The following is a 19,568-nucleotide window of genomic DNA, read 5'->3' on the forward strand; positions in this document are numbered from 1 at the left end:
AAACATTTCCTGAAACCACTTAAATGTAAGAGACATCTAAAGTAAGAGGGTTTTGTCAAAGGTAATGTGACTGACTAAGTAGTCATCAGACTGACCAGACTTGATTTTTCTGACTTCATTCATGTTTTATGGATGGTAAAGAAAGCATCTAGATGTTAGCACAGGGCTCAAAGAGCTAGTCCACTCTAGGTAGTCTGTGAAAAAACTCTAGGTAACAGGAAGAGCCCTAACCTATTACGCCACAATGTTGGCCCCATAAATAAGAATTTTAAAAAAATGTTTTTTCCGCCGGCGCCGCGGCTCACTAGGCTAATCCTCCGCCTAGCGGCGCCGGCACACCGGGTTCTAGTCCCGGTCGGGGCGCCGGATTCTGTCCCGGTTGCCCCTCTTCCAGGCCAGCCCTCTGCTGTGGCCAGGGAGTGCAGTGGAGGATGGCCCAGGTGCTTGGGCCCTGCACCCCATGGGAGACCAGGAAAAGCACCTGGCTCCTGGCTCCTGCCATCGGATCAGCGCGGTGCGCCGGCAGCAGCGCGCCGGCCGCAGCGGCCATTGGAGGGTGAACCAACGGCAAAGGAAGACCTTTCTCTCTGTCTCTCTCTCTCTCACTGTCCACTCTGCCTGTCAAAAAAAAAAAAAAATGTTTTTTCCTCTACCTGGATGCCCTTCTCTACTTGTCAGACTAATAAACCCAGCTTAGCAATTCACTACAACAATTTTTGAGTGCTTACCACATACTATATACATTATGCTAGGGGCTGAGGACAGAAGAAAAAGAAGAGGAACAATGTAGAGCTTCTATCCTCAAAAACAATAATAACAAACAAATACCTAAAGTCTCTACTAGCAAAGACAGATATACTAGCAGATAACTAGTAAAATAAGTGCTATGATATGTAAACAAGATCATTTGGAAGCACTGAGAAGAAACACATAGCCCAGCCTAGGAAAGAGTTAAACTTGCTCATGCCACTTTTGAATGTCATAATAATCTCCTGTTTTAAAAAAATAGCTCCGCCACAGGGGCCGGCGCCGTGGCTCACTTGGCTAATCCTCCACATACAGCGTTGGCATCCCAAATGGGTGCCGGGTTCTAGTCCCGGCTGCTCCTCTTCCAGTCCAGCTCTCTGCTGCGGCCCGGGAACGCAGTGGAGGATGGCCCAAGTGCTTGGGCTCCTGCACCTGCGTGGGAGACCAGGAAGAAGCACCTGGCTCCTGGCTTCATATTCGGGGGTGAACCAACGGAAGGAAGACCTTTCTCTCTGTCTCTCTCTCTCCTACTCAAATTAAAAATTATTTTAAATTATTATATTAAAAATTAAAAAAAAGCTCTGCCACAAAAATATTTATTTTGTATCATTTGTCTAGTTTGACCTTTGTACTATATTCTTTTGTAATTTGGTTTATTGAAACACTGATATGGTTCATCCTATAAGATCTAATAAATAACATTTTCATTACTATTCAGTAATTATTTCATTTAGACTTCTTTGATAGATTGATTATTGAGCATTGTACTTAATTAGTATAGGAGTTATTGTCATTAATTATTGATTTCTATCTTAATTGGACTGTTAATGAATATAATATGCATGTTAGTCTTTGAAATTTGTGGAGACTTTATGACTCATACAAGATTAATTTTTTAACATATCCATATATGGTTGAAAAACTTTGTGTTGCTAGACGCAGTGTTTATACATGGCCATTACACAGAACTTTATCATGAGAATATTTAACTTCTCTGTATCTTTGCAGAATTTCTTATCTATGTAGCCTATCAATCACTGAGAAATATGCTAAAATTTTCCATTGTAGCAGTGGAATATCATTCTTCCCCCAAATTTCATTGCTTTTCTCAGCTATATTTTTAGGAATACACTTACTTAGAATGATATCGTTCTGGTGAACTAAATGTTTTTATTTTTGTTTTTTGTTTTTTTTAATTTTTTTTTTACAGGCAGAGTTAGAAAGTGAGAGAGAGAGAGAAAGAGAGAAAGGTCTTCCTTTTCCGTTGGTTCACCCCCCAAAAGGCCACTATGGCCAGCACGCTGCGGCCGGCACGCTGATCCGAAGCCAGGAGCCAGGTGCTTCCTCTTGGTCTGCCATACGGGTGCAGGGCCCAAGCATTTGAGCCATCCTCCACTGCACTCCCGGGCCACAGCAGAGAGCTGGACTGGTAAATGTTTTAATATGTAGTAGCCATGCCTAACGAACTATATTTCTTCTTAACTATATTTGTTTGATATTAGCAGAGCAACTCCAGCTTTTTTTTTTTTTTTTTTTGGCTACTGTTTGCTTTCTTCACCCTTTGACTTTCAACTTTTCTACAGCCTTGCATTTTTAGGTGTTTCTCTTGTAAATATCTCAGAATGACAATGTTTCCCTTTAAATGCAGAGTTCAGTCCATTTCCACTGATTCTGATTATTGAAAATACTGTAGTTTCATTTCTACAATAGTATGTGTTTTCATAATCTAGTTTTGCCTCTTTTCATGGCTTCCTTGGGACTAAGTCTCCCATACCATTCCTGCTTTTTCCTCTACTAGATTTTAAAATAATCCATTTTAATTATATTGTTAGAGGTGATCCCAAAACTGTAAAATGTTAAATTTCATTCAACAAATCTAAACACAATATTTTTATCTATCTCCCAAAAAAAGAATAGAAACTTAGAGATTTTTAATTTCAGTATCATCCCCAATTTACTGTCCAGAGATTTCTTCCATTGTAATTTGTTTGAACCTTACAAACTAGGCATTGTAATGTTTTGGATCAACCTTTTTAAAAGCTTCACACACATTCATTATTTTGATTAGCGTTGGCTATTCATTTTTACATCTCAAACCTTTTGAAGTCATTTTCCTTTATTCTGAGCTGCATTCTTCAGAAATCTTATTAATGAGGGTCTGTTAATGGTAAACTCCAATTTTAACTTGTCTTCGGATAGCCTCATGAGACTCTTACATGTGAAAGATAGTTTTATTAGGTATGGACTCAGGTTGAGTTCTTTCCCTCAAAACTTTGAGGATATCTTTCTGCCAATTGCTGGTCTACAATATACTGTTTTTTGTGTTTTTTTAATTTTTTATTTAGTAAATATAAATTTTCAAAGTACAGTTAATGGATTACAATGGCTTCCCCCCCCCAATAATTTCCCTCCCACTCATACCCCTCCCATCTCCCGCTCCCTCTCCCATTCCATTCACATCAAGATTCATATACTGTTAACAGTTTAACAGGAATTCTTTGATAGGTAATCTGCCTTCTCATTAGTTGTTTTTAAGACTTCTTTGTTGCTTTTGTGGATGTCTGTTTGCTTATCTAATTTTTCTTATGTTTTTTCCCTCTGGACTTCTTTATTTATCTCAAGTCTGCCAGATCAGAGGATTATTGTCTTTCATCAATTCTAGTAAATTCTCAGCTTACTATGTCTTCAATAGAACCTTTATTCTCATTGTCTGTTCTAGCTCCTTCTGGAATTCTATTTTGATGTATGCTGGACCTTGTCTGTCTATTCTACCCACCTGTATCACTCTCTTTCATTATATTTGTTTTGGTTTGAAAAGTTTAAATTTCTTTTTATGAAATACTTTCGAACATACAAAAGAGCGGCACTAATAGCACGGAGGTTTTATGTGATCTCTCTCCAGCTCCCCTAAATCTGCACATTTCAAATAATAGTTGTACAATAAGCAAAAGCAGAAAATTAACATTGAGCTATATATCTTATTAACTACTCTATAGTCCCTCATATTTCACCAACTGTCCTACTAATTCATTTTGGTGGTACAGGAAAACAGACCAGAAAAGCAGACAATATTTTTTTCAGATTTATTTATTTATTTATTTATTTGAAAGGAAGAGTTACAGAGAGGCAGAGGCAGACAGAGAGAGATACAGAGAGAGAGAGAGAGAGAGAGAGAGAGGTCTTCCATCTGCTGGTTCACTCCCCAATTGGCCACAATGGTTGAAGCTACACCAATCCGAAGCGAAGAGCCAGGAGCTTCTTTCAGGTCTCCCACATGGGTGCAGGGACCCAAAGACTTGGGCCATCTTCTACTGCTTTCCCAAGCCACAGCAGAGAGATGGGTCAGAAGTGGAGCAGCCAGGACTCGAACCAGTGCCCATATGAGATGCCGCCTCTGCTGGCAGCAGCAGCTTTACCTGCTAGCCACCACGCCAGCCCCAAAAGCAGATATTATATGCACTTATCCATGTCTCCTTAGCCTTCTCAAATCACAGGGAGTTCCACAGCCTTTCCTTGGTTTTCATGATGCTTATCTTACTAGGTAAAGACTTCTAGGCTTAGTTCTTGATTTTTTTTTTTTTTTTTTTTTTTGACAGGCAGAGTGGACAGTGAGAGAGAGAGAGACAGAGAGAAAGGTCTTCCTTTTGCGGTTGGTTCACCCTCCAATGGCCGCCGCGGTTGGTGCGCTGCGGCCGGCGCACGGCGCTGATCCAATGGCAGGAGCCAGGTGCTTCTCCTGGTCTCCCATGGGGTGCAGGGCCCAAGCACTTGGGCCATCCTCCACTGCACTCCCAGGCCATAGCAGAGAGCTGGCCTGGAAGAGGGGCAACTGGGACAGAATCTGGCGCCCCGACTGGGACGAGAACCTGGTGTGCCGGCGCCGCTAGGCGGAGGATTAGCCTACTGAGCCACGGTGCCAGCCCGATGTTTTTAAGATTACAGGTTATTTACTTTGTAGAACGTCCTCCACTGATGTTTCTTCATGATAAAATTCAGACTATGCATTTTTTGACAAGAATAGCACAGAACTGATAGAAACACATCACATCAGGAAACATAAGTTGTTGATAAGTCTCATTAATGGCGATGTTACTTTGGTGGTTATGGAAGTATATATCATGTCTCTTAACATCTCTCATGTTTTTCACCTCTTGGTCTCTGTTATATTCTGTATAATTACTTCAGATCCATCTTCTCGTTCACTATTTCTTCCTTCAAATGTGCCTATTTTTTGTTTTAACCTGATCATTGCTTTCCTAATCATAAATTACTAATTAGAATATTTCTAGGGATTATGTCTTGGTCACTTCCAGTAAGTCTTTTGCTCCTTTGCTATATCTTAATTATCTTTGATACAAATTTATTTTATATTTTATATCTGGCAATTCGAATATCTATAGTCTCTCTGTCTGATTCTTCAGTTTATTTCCTCCTGCTAATGTTAATAGTGGCTTGTTTCCCTGTATGTTTAATGATTTCTGAAGGGCTAGAGATGTGTATTCATGTTTAATTGGATCTCTATCTGTGGCAATTTTTTTTTAGGAATAATGTTTAAAAAGGCTTTCTCTGAGAAAGATATGAATTTACTTCTGCAAGAGTCTAGAGGTACACGGAGCTGCTTGTACTACATTTCTGTCTTGTTTTGGTTTGTGTGTGTGTGTAGTCGGGAGGCAGTTACAACAGTACTATCAATTCAGGCTCAAATCTGCACGAGCTAGGAGCTTGTGGTCAAGAATTATCAGGAAAGATTTTTTTTCCTTTTTCTACTTCTACCCAACAGCCAAAATCAAGACAGATACATAACCACAATCTTCTTGTGTGGTATGGCAAACTACTTATTTTTTCCTCTTTTAGCAACCAAGAATGTCATTCTCAGGAAATTCCAGCTTTTGAGGGGTGGGAGACGTGGGGCCTCAGCTGTGACTTTCCACCGTTTTTGTCTAGAGCTTTCCTTCCCGTTCCCAGACTCTGGGCCACAAAAATCAGAAAATAAATCCAGAACAAGCACCACTTCCAATGCCAGCCTACCATTACAGACTTGATAGAAAAACAATTCTGAGAGGTCCTAATTTAATTACAAGGGCCAGAAGATGAGGGGGAAGAGGGATGGGAGAGGTTAACCAGTTAACAGCCACAGGCTGAAAACAACAAGACTGTTCACATTCCTGAATGTATGTTCAAACTTTAACTCGGATCCCACCATGAGCTCTTAGACACCACTGCATCCTGTTTACAACCCTAACCAATCTAGAACAATTACTTCTCCTTATGGAATGCACTCCTATGCCAAAACTTTCCCCCTTCCACGGCAGCCCACCTGTCTTAGCTATAGCCAATCCAGGACTAAAGTAAATTAGCTATGCTTTCCTTCTCCAAAATTTCATGACAAAAACGTTCTGACCTCTAGGTGTAGCAAACAATTTTCCAACTGCTATTTAGCCATGTTACTGGTAGCTGTGAAGGTCTGTCCCAGGACCTGGTCCTTTTCCGGGTAGCATCTGTGACAGTTCAGTGAACTCTTGTTTCAGAAAGCCCTCAATATCAAGAGTTTTGATTTAACAAATTCATGTTATCTTAAGTTTCTGGCCTCTAAGAAGTCCTTACTTTTTCTCCAATTGAGTTATGAGATTAAAGTTTTTATTTTCTTTAATATTTTGTTTGCAAAGCAGACAAGAAAGGCTGCACAATCTTGGACTGTGAACCTCTAAAACTATAAGCCCAAATGATCCTTCTTCCTTTCTGAGAAGTTCCTCTCATGTATTTTGGTTGTAGTGATGAAAAAAGTGATTAATACTAGGCATGCGCAGAAGAAGGAAAATCTAACTGATTGAGAGAAGGAAACCAGAGCGCAGCCGGAACTTAAATATATCAGTGTCCTTGCAGAAGTGAGAGGTTGGCTAAACAAGGAAATCTGGAATTAAAAGCCCATCTTCACCATGCTGGCCTCATTCCAAGCTCCTCTAATCAACTTGCCTTGCTAGCGTTTCCACACGCCAGCTTTCTCCTACCTAATCCATAAAACTTTGCCCAGACTTCCAACTGGGGAGGCGGATGAGTCATATTCTTCTGTCTTATACTTTCTCCTCAGAAGACAGGCCTCATACATTGCTTTTGTGTGCCACAATTATCAGATCTACTTTATTCAGTAACAACTAAAAATTAATGAAACATTAATAACTTCACTAAGGTAATGTGATCTATCCTATAAGAACTTAGGTTCTTGGGGCTAGCACTGTGGTGCAGCAAGTTAAAGCCCTGGCCTGCAGTGCCAGCATTCCATATGAGTGCTGGTTCAAGTCTGGGCTGCTCCACTTCAATCCAGCTCCCTGCTGGTGCACCTGGGAAAGCAGAAGAGGATGGCCCAAGTGCTTGGGCCCCTATACCCACTCAGGGAGACACAAAAGAAGCTCCTGGCTCCTGGCTTCAGATCAGCACAGCTCCAACTGTTGCAGCCATTTGGGGAGTGAACCAGTGGATGGAAGACCTTTCTCTCTCCCTTCTCCTCTCTCTCTCTCTCTCTCTCTTTGTAACTCTTGACTTTCAAATAAATCAAGAAAGAAAGAGAGAGAGAGAGAAAGGAAGAGAGGGAGGGAGGGAGAGGGGGAGGGAATAGAACTTAGGTTCCTAAATCAAAAAAATGCTTTAGAAATCTCTAATTAAATTTTTAATTATCTGGCTAAACAATTTTATGGTAATTGATAAAAGGTCAGATAGAATTCATTAACTGTTTTTTTAAATCTATACAGTTTCTGCACAATTAAAACATTTTAATAAAGCTTGCTTAGGGTTTCTAGACAACAAAATCATAGATGTGGAAGTTACTCACTAAATAGCTCCTGGGGGTTCTAATAAAACTCAACTGAGAAGTTCCTGTTTCTCTTGAAGACTCTCAGACCACAGAAGATCTCAGTCTTGTAGTAAAGAGACTGCAAAGGATGGGGCCAAGCAAGAAACACTTCTGGATGATGGAACATGATAGAACATCTTGATTCCCTACATTTCAGACAAGTTTCAGTCTCTCAAATCATTGTGATTCACTAGGCTTTGATATTTCACTATTGATGCCAAATTTTGTCTAGAAAAAATAGTTATTGGATTTTTTTACATTAGTTTGGGAAATGATTTTTTTACATTATTTTATTTTATTTAAGGAGTTTCACACTCTGTCACTCTGCCTTTCAAATAAATATTAAAAAATAAAAAATGAAAGGGGCCAGCACTGTGGCACCGCAGGGTAAGCCACCACTTGTTGCCAGCATTCCATATGGTTTCCAATCCAGCTCCCTGTTGATGAGCCTGAGAAGGCAGCAGGTGATTGCTCATGCACACTTGCAACTCACATGGGAAATCTAGATGGAGTTCTTCTCTCTTGACTTCAGCCTGGCCCAGCCATCTGGAGAGTAAACCAGCAAATGGAAGATCTGTGTGTGTGTAGGTGTGTGTGTGTGTGTGTGTGTGTGTGTTTCTCCCTATTATTTGTCCTTCAAATAAATAAATAAATAAATCTTAAAAAAAAAAAAAAGGATTTCACAGCCAGTTCTTCCCTATTTCGTTCTTGGTGTCTGGAGACAGTCCAACATGTTAAGATACTTCTGTATTCCTGCCAGTTCTTTTCTTTGTTGTTTTTCTCCGTTTAAGTCCTTTGATGTGTTTTTTAATTTTAATTTCAATAGTTTCTAATATTTTCACTACTTTTTGGTTTTCTGTTCCTGAAGCCTCACACAGAGAAAGATCCATCTTAGCTGGATGATCCTCAGGATGTTCAGGTATTTAGACTTTCTCTGATTCTTAATTATCCTTTTTGTACTGTTGGTTTAAGTATTTATTGAACACAAGTATTTCTTCATAAAATGGGAAGCATTATTTCTTCCTTTCATAATGGACCAATCTACCATGGAAATGAGATCTATCAGCACACACCCTCCTCCATCTCAGCAGGTGTAAAGATCATTCATTCACTTAAAATTTTTATGTTCCAGTTTTTTTCCTCCAAATTTCTTTTGACATATTAGGGCTTCCACAAGATGTCTCCCCTAACCCATCCCACTTCCTGTGTCAGAAACCAAAAAGATGCTGCATAAAGCCTCCCATTATTTTACTAACAAAGTTAGTTCCTTCTATGTTGGCTCAAGAATATGGCTGTGATACTGTGATATAATAAGAAATACATATTTGGTGTCTGTCCCCAGGTACATGACACAGAGTTCCTAAAACCCTTTCATTTCCTGAGTGATAATCGTTAAAAGGAGCATCTTCTATTATTCATAAGCCCTGCCAACCATATGAGTTGATGCCAATGAAATAACTCTTGCAGTGTGACTGCCAGAAGAATAAGCCATGCTATTAGTGACTAGGAAATTTCAGCCTCATCCTCCAAACTCCAGGGAAGGGAAACAGACTAGAGACTGAGTTCAAACACCAATGCCAATGGTTTAATCAGCCATGTCTTCATAACGAAGCCTCCATAAAGAAACCCAAACAATGGGCAATGGCCTAACAGTTAAGATACTCATATCCCTTCTCAGAGTACCAGGGTTTCATGCTTGGCTCTGGCTCCTGAGTTCAGCTTCCTTTTGATGCAGACCCTGGGAGACAGCAGTGATGGTTCAAGTAATTAGCTTTCTGACACCCACTGGGGAGTTTCCTAAGATTCTCATTACTGGGGCCAGTGCTGTGGCGTAGCAGGTAAAGCCACCGCCTGCAGTGCCGGCATCCCATAAGGGCGCCGGTTCAAGTCCTGGCTGCTCCACTTCCGATCCCACCCTCTGCTATGGCCTGGGAAAGCAGTAGAAGATGGCCCAAGTCCTTGGACCCCTGCACCTGCATGGGAAGACCCAGAGGAAGCTCCTGGCTCTTGGTTTCAGATCAGCACAGCTCTGGCTATTGTGGCCAATTGGGAAATGAACCAGAGGATGGAAGACTCCCTCCCTCCTTCCATCTCTCTCTCTTTCTCTCTCTCTCTCTCTCTCTCTCTGTGTGTGTGTGTGTGTAACTCTTTCAAATAAATAAATATTTTTTTTAAAAAAAGATTCTCATTACTCTCCTTCCCCTACTTATTCCCTTGTCTGTTTGTCTGTCTATAACACCATTGTCTGTCTGTCTATAATAGTAATTCTCAACATCTACTCAGTATCACAGACTTCCCATATTAAACATAAAAATCATTGTCTTCCATAATAAAACTATCCATCTTTCTTATTCCCACTCTTATATTTAACAGAGATCACTTTTCAGTTAAATGTAACCACCTAGGAACAATTGTTGTTAATTACAGAGTTAAACCAATAGTATTAAGTAGAACAAAAAAAAATTTCACAAGGAGCACTTATAAAAAATATTATCAAAGAATGCTCAGATTCTGAAAAACAATGTATTTATGCACACATCAACTTAGCATGCAAGTTTTAAACATGTGACTCAAGAAGTACCGTCACTGAATTCCATGAATGTTAAGTACCCATGAAAAGTCTCTATGAGGGTACCTGAAAAAGTCCAAGGAAAATGGAATTAAAAGAGAAGTTTATTTTGGTGCCACAAAATTGAAATCCAGGCATAGCTGTTCCATAATCTATGAACTTTTAAAAGCCCCCTCATGTATTTTTACTTAACAACTTGTCTGTTTCAAAAAATTATTTAAAAGATTATAAAATAAACACACATATAAAACAAGAATAGGATAACATAAATTGATTTTTTAAAAGACTATCCATCTTTCTATGTTTGTTATCCGAGATAACATTATAACCATTCAGGCCCTCAAGTAGACATTTTAGAACTAGGGAACGGAATTGTGGCTTAGCTGCCACCTGTGACACCGGATCCCATAGGGGCACCAGTTGGGAGATGCAGCCGTTCCACTTCCAATCCAGCTCCCTGCTAATGCTCTAGGAAAAGCAACAGAAGATGGCCCAAATGTTTGGGTCTCTGCACCCACATGGGAGACCTGAAAGAAGCTATGGGCTCCTGGATTCAGCCTGGCAAAGACCTGGCCATTGCAGCCAATTTGGGAGCAAACCAGCAGATGGAAGATCTATCTCTCAGTCTCTCTCTCTTTTGCTTGCTCCTCAGTCTCTCTTTGTAACTAAAAAATAAATCCTGGCCGGCGCCGCGGCTCAATAGGCTAATCCTCCACCTGCGGCACCAGCACCCCGGGTTTTAGTCCCAGTATGGGCACCAGATTCTGTCCCGGTTGCCCCTCTTCCTGTCCAGCTCTCTGCTGTGGCCCGGGAAGGCAGTGGAGGATGGCCCAAGTGCTTGGGCCCTGCACCTGAATGGGAGACCAGGAGAAGCACCTGGTTCCTGGCTTCGGATCAGCGCGGTGCACCAGCCGCAGTGGCCATTGGGGGGGTGAACCAATGGCAAAAGGAAGACCTTTCTCTCTGTCTCTCTCGCTCACTGTCCACTCTGCCTGTCAAAAAATAAATAAATAAATCTCTTAAAACATTTTAGAATTATCTTTAATTTCCTTCTTTTTTTCTTCAGGTCGCATATCAAATGTGAGGGTCTACATAAAAAATGTACTCTGAGATGGAACATCCTTTCCATAACCATAGTTTAAATTCAAAAGAGTTTGAAATCCATCAATATTCTATCAATGGTGTCTGCCAACAGTCTCTCCTCAGTCTACTCTGTTTTCAATACAATTCTCAGAGTCCTCTTCCTGATATGTAAAGCTAATTATCTTACCCTCCACCTAAAAACCTTTACCTTTAGCCATCCATCTAGCCTCATGCACACCCCACTCGCCCTATGTACAAGGTACTTGACTTCCCACTGATTTTTTTATTATTATTTAATAAATGTGAATTTAAAAAGTGCAACTTTTGTATTGTTGTGGCTTCCCCCCCAACCTCCCTCCCTCCCGCGGCCCTCCCCTCTCCCACTCCCTCTCCCATCCCGCCCTTCATCGAGTTTCATTTTCAATTACCTTCATATACAGAAGATCAACTTAGTATATACTAAGCAAGGATTTCAACAGGCTGCACTCACACAACCGCACAAGGTATAGGGTATTGTTCGACTAGTAGTGTTGTCTTTAAGTTTCATAGTAAAACACATTAAGGACAGAGATCCTACTTGGGGAGCATGTACCCAGTGACTCCTGTTGTAGATTTAACAATTGACACTCTTATTTATGACATCAGCAATCACCCGAGGCTCTTGCCATGAGCTGTCTAGGCTATGGAAGCCCCTTGAGTTCACCAACTCTGAACTTGTTTAGTCAAGGCCATATCACAGTGGAGGTTCCTTCCTCCCTTCGGAGAAAGGTGCCTCCCTCCTTGATGGCCTGTTCCTTCTGCTGGGGTCTTGTTCACCAGGATCTTTCATTTAGGTTGTTTTTGCCACCATGTCGTGGCTTTCCATGCCCCTGAGACTCTCATGGGCCTTTTAGCCAGATCCGAATGCCCCAAGGGTTGATTCTGAGGCTGGAGTGCTGTTTTGGGCGTTTGCCTTCTATGAGTCTTCTGTGTGTCCTGCTTCCCCCGCAGGATCATTCTCTCCCTTTTAATTCTATCCTTCATTATTTGCTTACACTGGTCTTGTTTGTAAAATCTCTTCAACACTTACCCTATCTTTTTGATCGGTTGTGTACTTATACTTATCACTTTACCAAGTGCGTTGGCATTGGTACCTGCCTCCTTGATAAGATTGAGTTGAAATCCCCTGGCACATTTCTAGTTCCACCATTGGAGGTAAGTCCGAGTGAGCCTGTGCCGAGCTATATATCTCCTCCCTCTCTTATTCCCACTCCTATGTTTAACAGAGATCACTTTTCTGTTAATTTTTAAACGCCTAAGAATGATTGTGCATTGATTACTGAGTTCAGCCATCCCACTGATTTCTGAAAATGTCATGCTGCTTCATAATTGTGCCTGTATGTAGGCTGCTTCCTTTGCCTAACATGCCTTTCCCATTCTTTCCACCTGGCAATCTGGTGTCACATGTCAATGTTCAGATTCTTCTGTGAGGATTGTCCTTATCACTCACTCAACATGAAACACATTGAACACCTCCCAATGACATGAAGCTTTACCTCAAGGAATTCATATATTCGTTTAACACTTTGTTCAGGCTGCCTTTATTACATCCATCACTTTACACTGTAGTCACCATTTTACAGGTTTGTCCTCCCAGCTGGAGCACGAAGTCTTTGAAGGCATGGCTCCTGTCTAATTACCCTGCACATCTAGGACACTGACTTGGTTCAAAACAAATCTATTTTTCTCTAGCTTATTACTAGAGCTAAGAATAACAAAAGAGGAGAACTGGAATTTTTGGCATCAGTATCCAAAACAGTTATGTACACTTACCTCCATGAGTCCACCGCTCAGTATTATAAATGGCAACACACTCACCTCATGGGTCCATAGTTCAGTATTACAAACGCCAACACTATCATCACACAGATGGCTCTTCGCTTCGGGCTGGGGACTTTAAGCCTTTGGTTCTAAAGGAAATGACCACATTAAAAACAATTAAACTATACTTCAATGTCATTAAAAGCAACACCCAGGATAAGAATTCTCTGCACCAGTTACATGAATACCTTTTTTATTTAAGAAAAAAATAAAATTCAAAGGTGAGGCAATAGCACATTTAAAAAGACCACGTAGAGCCTTTCACATAGCACAGAAAGAAAAAGAGAAAAGTAGAAGAGGGAAAACAACACAGCAGTCACTCTGTTGTAGTTGCCTCTTGACCCAAAGGCCAAGAGCTCAATGACTCTGTATTTAATATGTCCCCAAGGAACTCTGAACCATGTGTATAGTGTCTCTCCCTGTCATTAAGTCACTGTTTACAGGAACACACTGGAGTATTCCCGTGTGCACAGGGGCAAGACAGAAAGAACAGTGTAAGAAGCTCCCCTCAGTGGGCATCCAGTCGGTTCAGGACAGCACTGGGGAGGGAAATCCTGAAAGCAGGCGATTTCATGAACAGAACTGAGGAGATTAACCTTCCTAGGACCAACACGGCTACAGAATGCAAAAAATGTCACAGTGATCAGAGGGGCAGATAAAGGACAAAACCCATTTTTCATTTTTGAGTGCTCTCTTTTTCAAAAAGGAAACATCTGACAGGACTATTTGGGAGACTCAATATGATTTGTTTAATCAGAAAAGAGGGTACCACGGTAAGGAGTGGGGAGAAACCCAGAAGGAGATATTTCTGTGTAGATTGGGAGGTGTAATTCAAAAGGACCTCTTTGAAATGCTTTATCCTTACTGCAACTTCTAGGACTTACTGTACCCTTATTTTCCTAGTACCACTGTTTTTCATAACATAAAATGTAGATATTTCTCAGATTATCTCTCAGAAAAAATAAACACCTTCCCCTCTCACCCTGGCTCTCTCACCAGCACTCACCTCTGATACAACTTCGTCCAGCTGCCTCTTCAGCGTTCCATTTTCTTTCTTCAGTTGCTCATTCTCTGAAAGTGCTGCCTTTAATCTTGCCTCTAGCCCAAGCATATACTCTTTTTTCTTCTTGCGAGACTGACAAGCAGACTCTCGATTTTTTATCATACGTTGCTGTCTCCTTAGCACAGCAATCTAGGGAAAGTTACAGAACATTCTGATTTGAGAATCAGATGAAAACAGATTAGAATTTAATGCTTTTGGGGCCGGTGTTTGGCCTTCCATATAAGAGTATCAGTTCAAGTCATGGCTGCTCCAGTGCCGTCCCAACTTACTGCTAATATGTTTGGGATAGCAGTGGAAGATGGATCAAGTAAGTACTCAGGCCCCAGCCATCCATGTGGGAGACCTGGGTGGAGATCCTGGCTCCTGGCTTTAGCCTGGCCCAGACGTGGCTCTTGTGGCCATTTAGAAAGTGAAACAGCAGAGAGAAAATATTTTTCACTCTGTCTCTCCCCCTCTATGTGTCACTCTGCCTTTCAAATAAATAAAATAAATTGGGTTTTTTTTTTCCACAAAAAAAAGCACTGATTTTTTTTTTACAATTTTTAAAAATAACTATTGTGCTGGCGCCGCAGCTCAATAGGCTAATCCTCTGCCTTGCGGCGCCCGCACATCGGGTTCTAGTCCCGGTCAGGGTGCCGGATTCTGTCCCGGTTGCCCCTCTTCCAGGCCAGCTCTCTGCTGTGGCCCGGGAGTGCAGTGGAGGATGGCCCAGGTGCTTGGGCCCTGCACTCCATGGGAGACCAGGAGAAGCACCTGGCTCCTGGCTTTGGATCAGCGGGGTACGCCAGCTGCAGCGCGCCGGCTGCGGCGGCCATTGGAGGGTGAACCAATGGCAAAGGAAGACCTTTCTCTCTGTCTCTATCACTGTCTACTCTGCATGTCAAAAATTAAAAAAAAAAAAAAAAGGAAAAACAAGCCATGCCTTCCAAACATTTAATTTCTATGCATGTCTATCTTATTTCTTTATTCCTATTCTGAATGCCAGCTCCTCCAGTAACCTAATTCTAAAGTCCCTCCAAACTCCAATTATTCTTTTTTTTTTTTTTTTTTTTTTTTTTTTTGACAGGCAGAGTGGACAGTGAGAGAGAGAAACAGAGAGAAAGGTCTTCCTTTGCCGCTGGTTCACCCTCCAATGGCCACCATGGCTGGCGTGCTTTGGCTGGCCCACCGCGCTGATCCAAAGCCAGGAGCCAGGTGTTTCTCCTGGTCTCCCATGCGGGTGCAGGAGCCCAAGCACTTGGGCCATCCTCCACTGCACTCCCGGGCCTGAGCAGAGAGCTGGCCTGGAAGAGGGGCAACCGGGACAGAATCCAGCGCCCTGACCGGGACTAGAACCTACTGCACCAGCGCCGCAGGTGGAGGATTAGCCTATTGAACCACGGCGCTGGCCCAAACTCCAATTATTCTTATCCACTTTGTTTTTTTTTAATTTTCTCTGAACATTCTATGTCCTTATAATTTAGACAAAATAACAGAAATCTCTCATGATTTCAACTACTTCAAGAATGTTAGTTCCCCCTTTCCACCTAGATTTTAGATCTTATCGGATACAACTTTTTTGTTTATTGCTCACAATATGTACCATAATCAAAACACTGAGAAAAATAACTTATATTTTCTAAGCTAAGTTATAGAGACCATTTTTACAGCATTAGTCTAATTTCTTTGGAGGGAGATAGCAAGATTAAAACCACAAAAAGCACCAAATAATAATAAAAAAATTGATTAGTGTTAAGTACACAGATGGCTGAATTAGTAACTTCTATATATTTTGTAGTAGATTTCTAAAAATAGCTATTTTACTGTGGGCATTCAATAACTTGACCAATAATTAAAGTAAAATGATTTCATGTAGATCTGTTTTAAAACAGGAAAATTTTCACCATGATACTACAGCTGCTAGAAAGAAAGGTTATGACAAAGCTAACCACGTGATCTCCTAGCACCGAATACTCTTACTGTCAACAACCTTTCAGTCACAATCACAAGGAAAAGAAACACTACATGAAATGTCCAAAAAAAGGCTGTGTGGGTTTTTCAACTGAAACGTCACAAGAATGCTATTTAAGGGATCTTCAAGAAGTTCATAGAAAACGTGAATTATGAAAAGCTATGCATAGGAGCCGGTGTTGTGTCATAGCGAGTAAAGCTGTCACTGACAATGTCAGCATCCCATATGGGTTCATGTCCTGGCTGCTCCTCTTCTAATCCAGCTCCCTGCTAATGCTCCTGGAAAAAGCAGCAGAAGATGGCCCAAGTACATGGGTCCCTACCACCCACGTGAGAGACCATGATGAAGCTCCTTGCTCCTGGCTTCTGCCTGGACCAGCCCCAGATGTTGTGGCTATTTGGGGAGTGAACCAGCAAATGGAAGATCTATCTCTCCTTCCCTCTCTGTAACTCTGACTTTCAAATAAATAAATAATTTAAAAAAAAAAAAAGGCAAAAGAAAAACTGTGCATGAATTTCAAAGTTTTTTACCAAAACAAAAAACTTTTGATTTCTGCAAATGTTTTGAAGTTCCCTCATATGACCATCATCTATAAAACTTTTTCTACATAGTAACTATTTTACTTTTCAGTGATGTCAAACACATACACATACATACACACACAGAGCAAAGTCATGATGATTAGATTACTCATCAGTTTTAAACTACTCTGGACAATGTCACTTTGTCCAGTCTACTGTCACTTTTTGTGCTCTTCATCGTGACTGAGAATGCCAGACTCCATAAATTATAATACTAGAGTGCTCGGCCAGCGCCGCAGCTCACTAGGCTAATCCTCTGCCTGCGGCACCGGCACATCGGATTCTAGTCCCACTTGGGGCACCGGATTTTGTCCCGGTTGCCCCTCTTCCAGGCCAGCTCTCTGCTCAGGCCCGGGAGTGCAGTGGAGGATGGCCCAAGTGCTTGGGCCCTGCACTCCATGGGAGACCAGGAGAAGCACCTGGCTCCTGGCTTCGGATCAGCGCAGTGCGCCAGCCGCAGCGCACCGGCCACAGCGGCCGTTGGGGGGTGAACCAATGGAAAAGGAAGACCTTTCTCTCTGTCTATCTCTCTCACTGCCAACTCTGCCTGTCAAAAAAAAAAAAAAAATACTAGAGGGCTGAAGAACACAGAACACTGACCAAGCACATAAAAGAGAAGGTTCCCAGATGGAAGAGTTTATACAACAAGTTAGATAAAAGGCAACCTTCCTTTAAAGCTAATTAATCTATGAAATTTGGGAAGGCTTACAGATGGCACACTGTTTAATAAGTTTCAAACAAGGATTAGGCATTTCTATAAACAATAAAAGCACCTGCATATTATATAGTATTGAAGTTTCATAGGCTGTCAATCCACATGCCTCGTACCAAAAATATGAAAACCACCTGTGGTCAAATACTTATTTCCTCCCATAGAAAAAGATATAATAGTTCTGAAAATACTCAACACTAAAAATAAATACATAGGGTAAACACAGTAAAAAAAAAAATGAAACCCATATGAATCACCAAACACAGAGCTCCACCTTGAAGTATCAACAAGCTATCTTCAACCATCTGAACATATAATATTTAAATTTCTCTATATTTCCCAGGTACAATATAGGTACATGTGTATGTATGTATGTGTGTGTTTATAAATGAGGAATCTTCAAAAAGTCATGAAAAACTATATATAGATATGAAATATTTTTGCACCAAAATAAACACATTTTAATTCCATTTTTTCACAAACTTTTGGATGTACACTTGTGATATTCAGACTAAACACACACATTTCTGTGTAGTGTTTTTTAGTAGGTATTTTCCTTTCTAAGAGAAAAAGGATTACAACTGTAATTTTGTTTGGCAAGCTGATTTTTACATATATAATATATCATAATCATCTTTGATATGCAATGACAATGACAGCATAATATCTGTTATCTCAGTGTTTCATAATTAATCTTCTCTTATTGCAACCACTATAGCTTTCAAGATTCTTCAGGTGTTGTGGTACAGCGCATTAAGCTGCCACTTGGGATACCTGCATCCCACACGGGAGTGCCAAGGATCCAGACTTGCCTCCACTTCCAACCCAGCTTCCTGCTAATAACACTTGAAAGGCAGCAGCAGATGGTGCCCCAAGCACTTGGGTTCCTGCTACCCCCAGGGGGAACTTCTGGCTTCTGGCTTCAGCCTGGCTCAGCCCCATAGTTGTGGGCATCTACGGAGTGAACCAGCAGATGAAAGATTTTGCTCTCTCCCTCTCTCTCTCCCTTGCTAAGAAATGAGCGTCTGTGAAATATGTGAACACACAAACAAAACACTTGATTCACTGTTAAGAGAGTAGAATGGCCAAGACTAGAACTTAGGTCAGTTGACACGACTCCAAGCTCAGCGGTGCTTATACAGCAGCTCCACACTGCTTTTAAAGACCAAATAATTTTGAATCTTAGCATGGAATTCTAACCTCAGTGAACTCTTTGGTTACTCTAATTATGTGCCTGACTGAAAACAGACTTGTGGAATCACTTATATATAGAAGCTTAAGCTCCTCTGTTAGCAATCTGAAAACATAAAATTGATACTCTGGCCCGTTGATCAACTGACACATCTTTCCAGTGGGCACAGCTGATGATTTAACGGGGACTGAAACAGGCAAAAGCAGGCTAGTCCCTGGCTCTGATCGTGCTGCCTTAAGACAACTCTCCCACCAAGCCTTGTGCCTCGGAAAAAGAAAAAAGAACAAAAGGAAAAAAAACTCCACAGCTGCAAAACAGTCTCCCTTTACTGCCACTGCATTATAAAATGGGGTGTTTTGGTTATTAGATAAACATTTATTTGACTATAAGAAAGACTTATGGAAAAGGAAATTTTTAACAAATGGACAAGTTCCTTTGAGGGCTGGATCAATTTAAGAATCAAAGTTCCAAGTCTGTTCACATTTTTCTTGTTTATTTTGAAAGCATTGTGGAGGGGTGGGGGGGACAGCGGTGCTACCACCTGAAATGCTGGCAACTCATATCAGGGTGCCAGTTCAAGTCCTGGCTGCTCCACTTCCAATTCAGCTCCCTGCTGATGTACCTGGGAACACAGCAGAGGATGGCCCAAGTACTTGGGCCCCTGCCACCCATGTAGGAGATCCGGATAAAGTTCTCAGCTCCTGGCTACTGCCTGGCCCAGCCCTAGTCATTGCAGCCACTTGAGATTGAACTGGCGAATGAAAGATTGCTCTGTCTCTCCTCTATCACTCTGCCATTTGAGTAAATAATTTTTTTAAAAAATCATTATTAAGATATTATAATCTCATTTTTACAAACAGAAGATGATTTAGAGTCCTGATTCTGTAATTCTAAGAAATGAGCATCAAAGTACAGAATGGCTATAAATTAATTTTAAAATAGGGTATTTTCATGCTACAAAAT

The 19,568-nt window shown here is 41.2% G+C and overlaps 1 protein-coding gene across 1 annotated transcript in view; it reads right to left on the reverse strand.

The window, feature by feature from the left end:
* Window positions 1–19,568, reverse strand: part of ATF6 (activating transcription factor 6) — a 218,895-nt gene that overhangs the window by 147,877 nt on the left and 51,450 nt on the right. The window contains exons 8-9 of the mRNA XM_008265536.4: window positions 14,113–14,298; window positions 13,104–13,195 (exon numbers count right to left, since the gene is read on the reverse strand). Of these exons, the coding sequence (XP_008263758.4) occupies window positions 13,104–13,195; window positions 14,113–14,298 (278 nt within the window). The remainder of the gene's footprint in view (window positions 1–13,103; window positions 13,196–14,112; window positions 14,299–19,568) is intronic.

This window comes from Oryctolagus cuniculus, chromosome 7 (genome assembly GCF_964237555.1).
Source record: "Oryctolagus cuniculus chromosome 7, mOryCun1.1, whole genome shotgun sequence".
Classification (NCBI taxonomy): Eukaryota; Metazoa; Chordata; class Mammalia; order Lagomorpha; family Leporidae; genus Oryctolagus; species Oryctolagus cuniculus.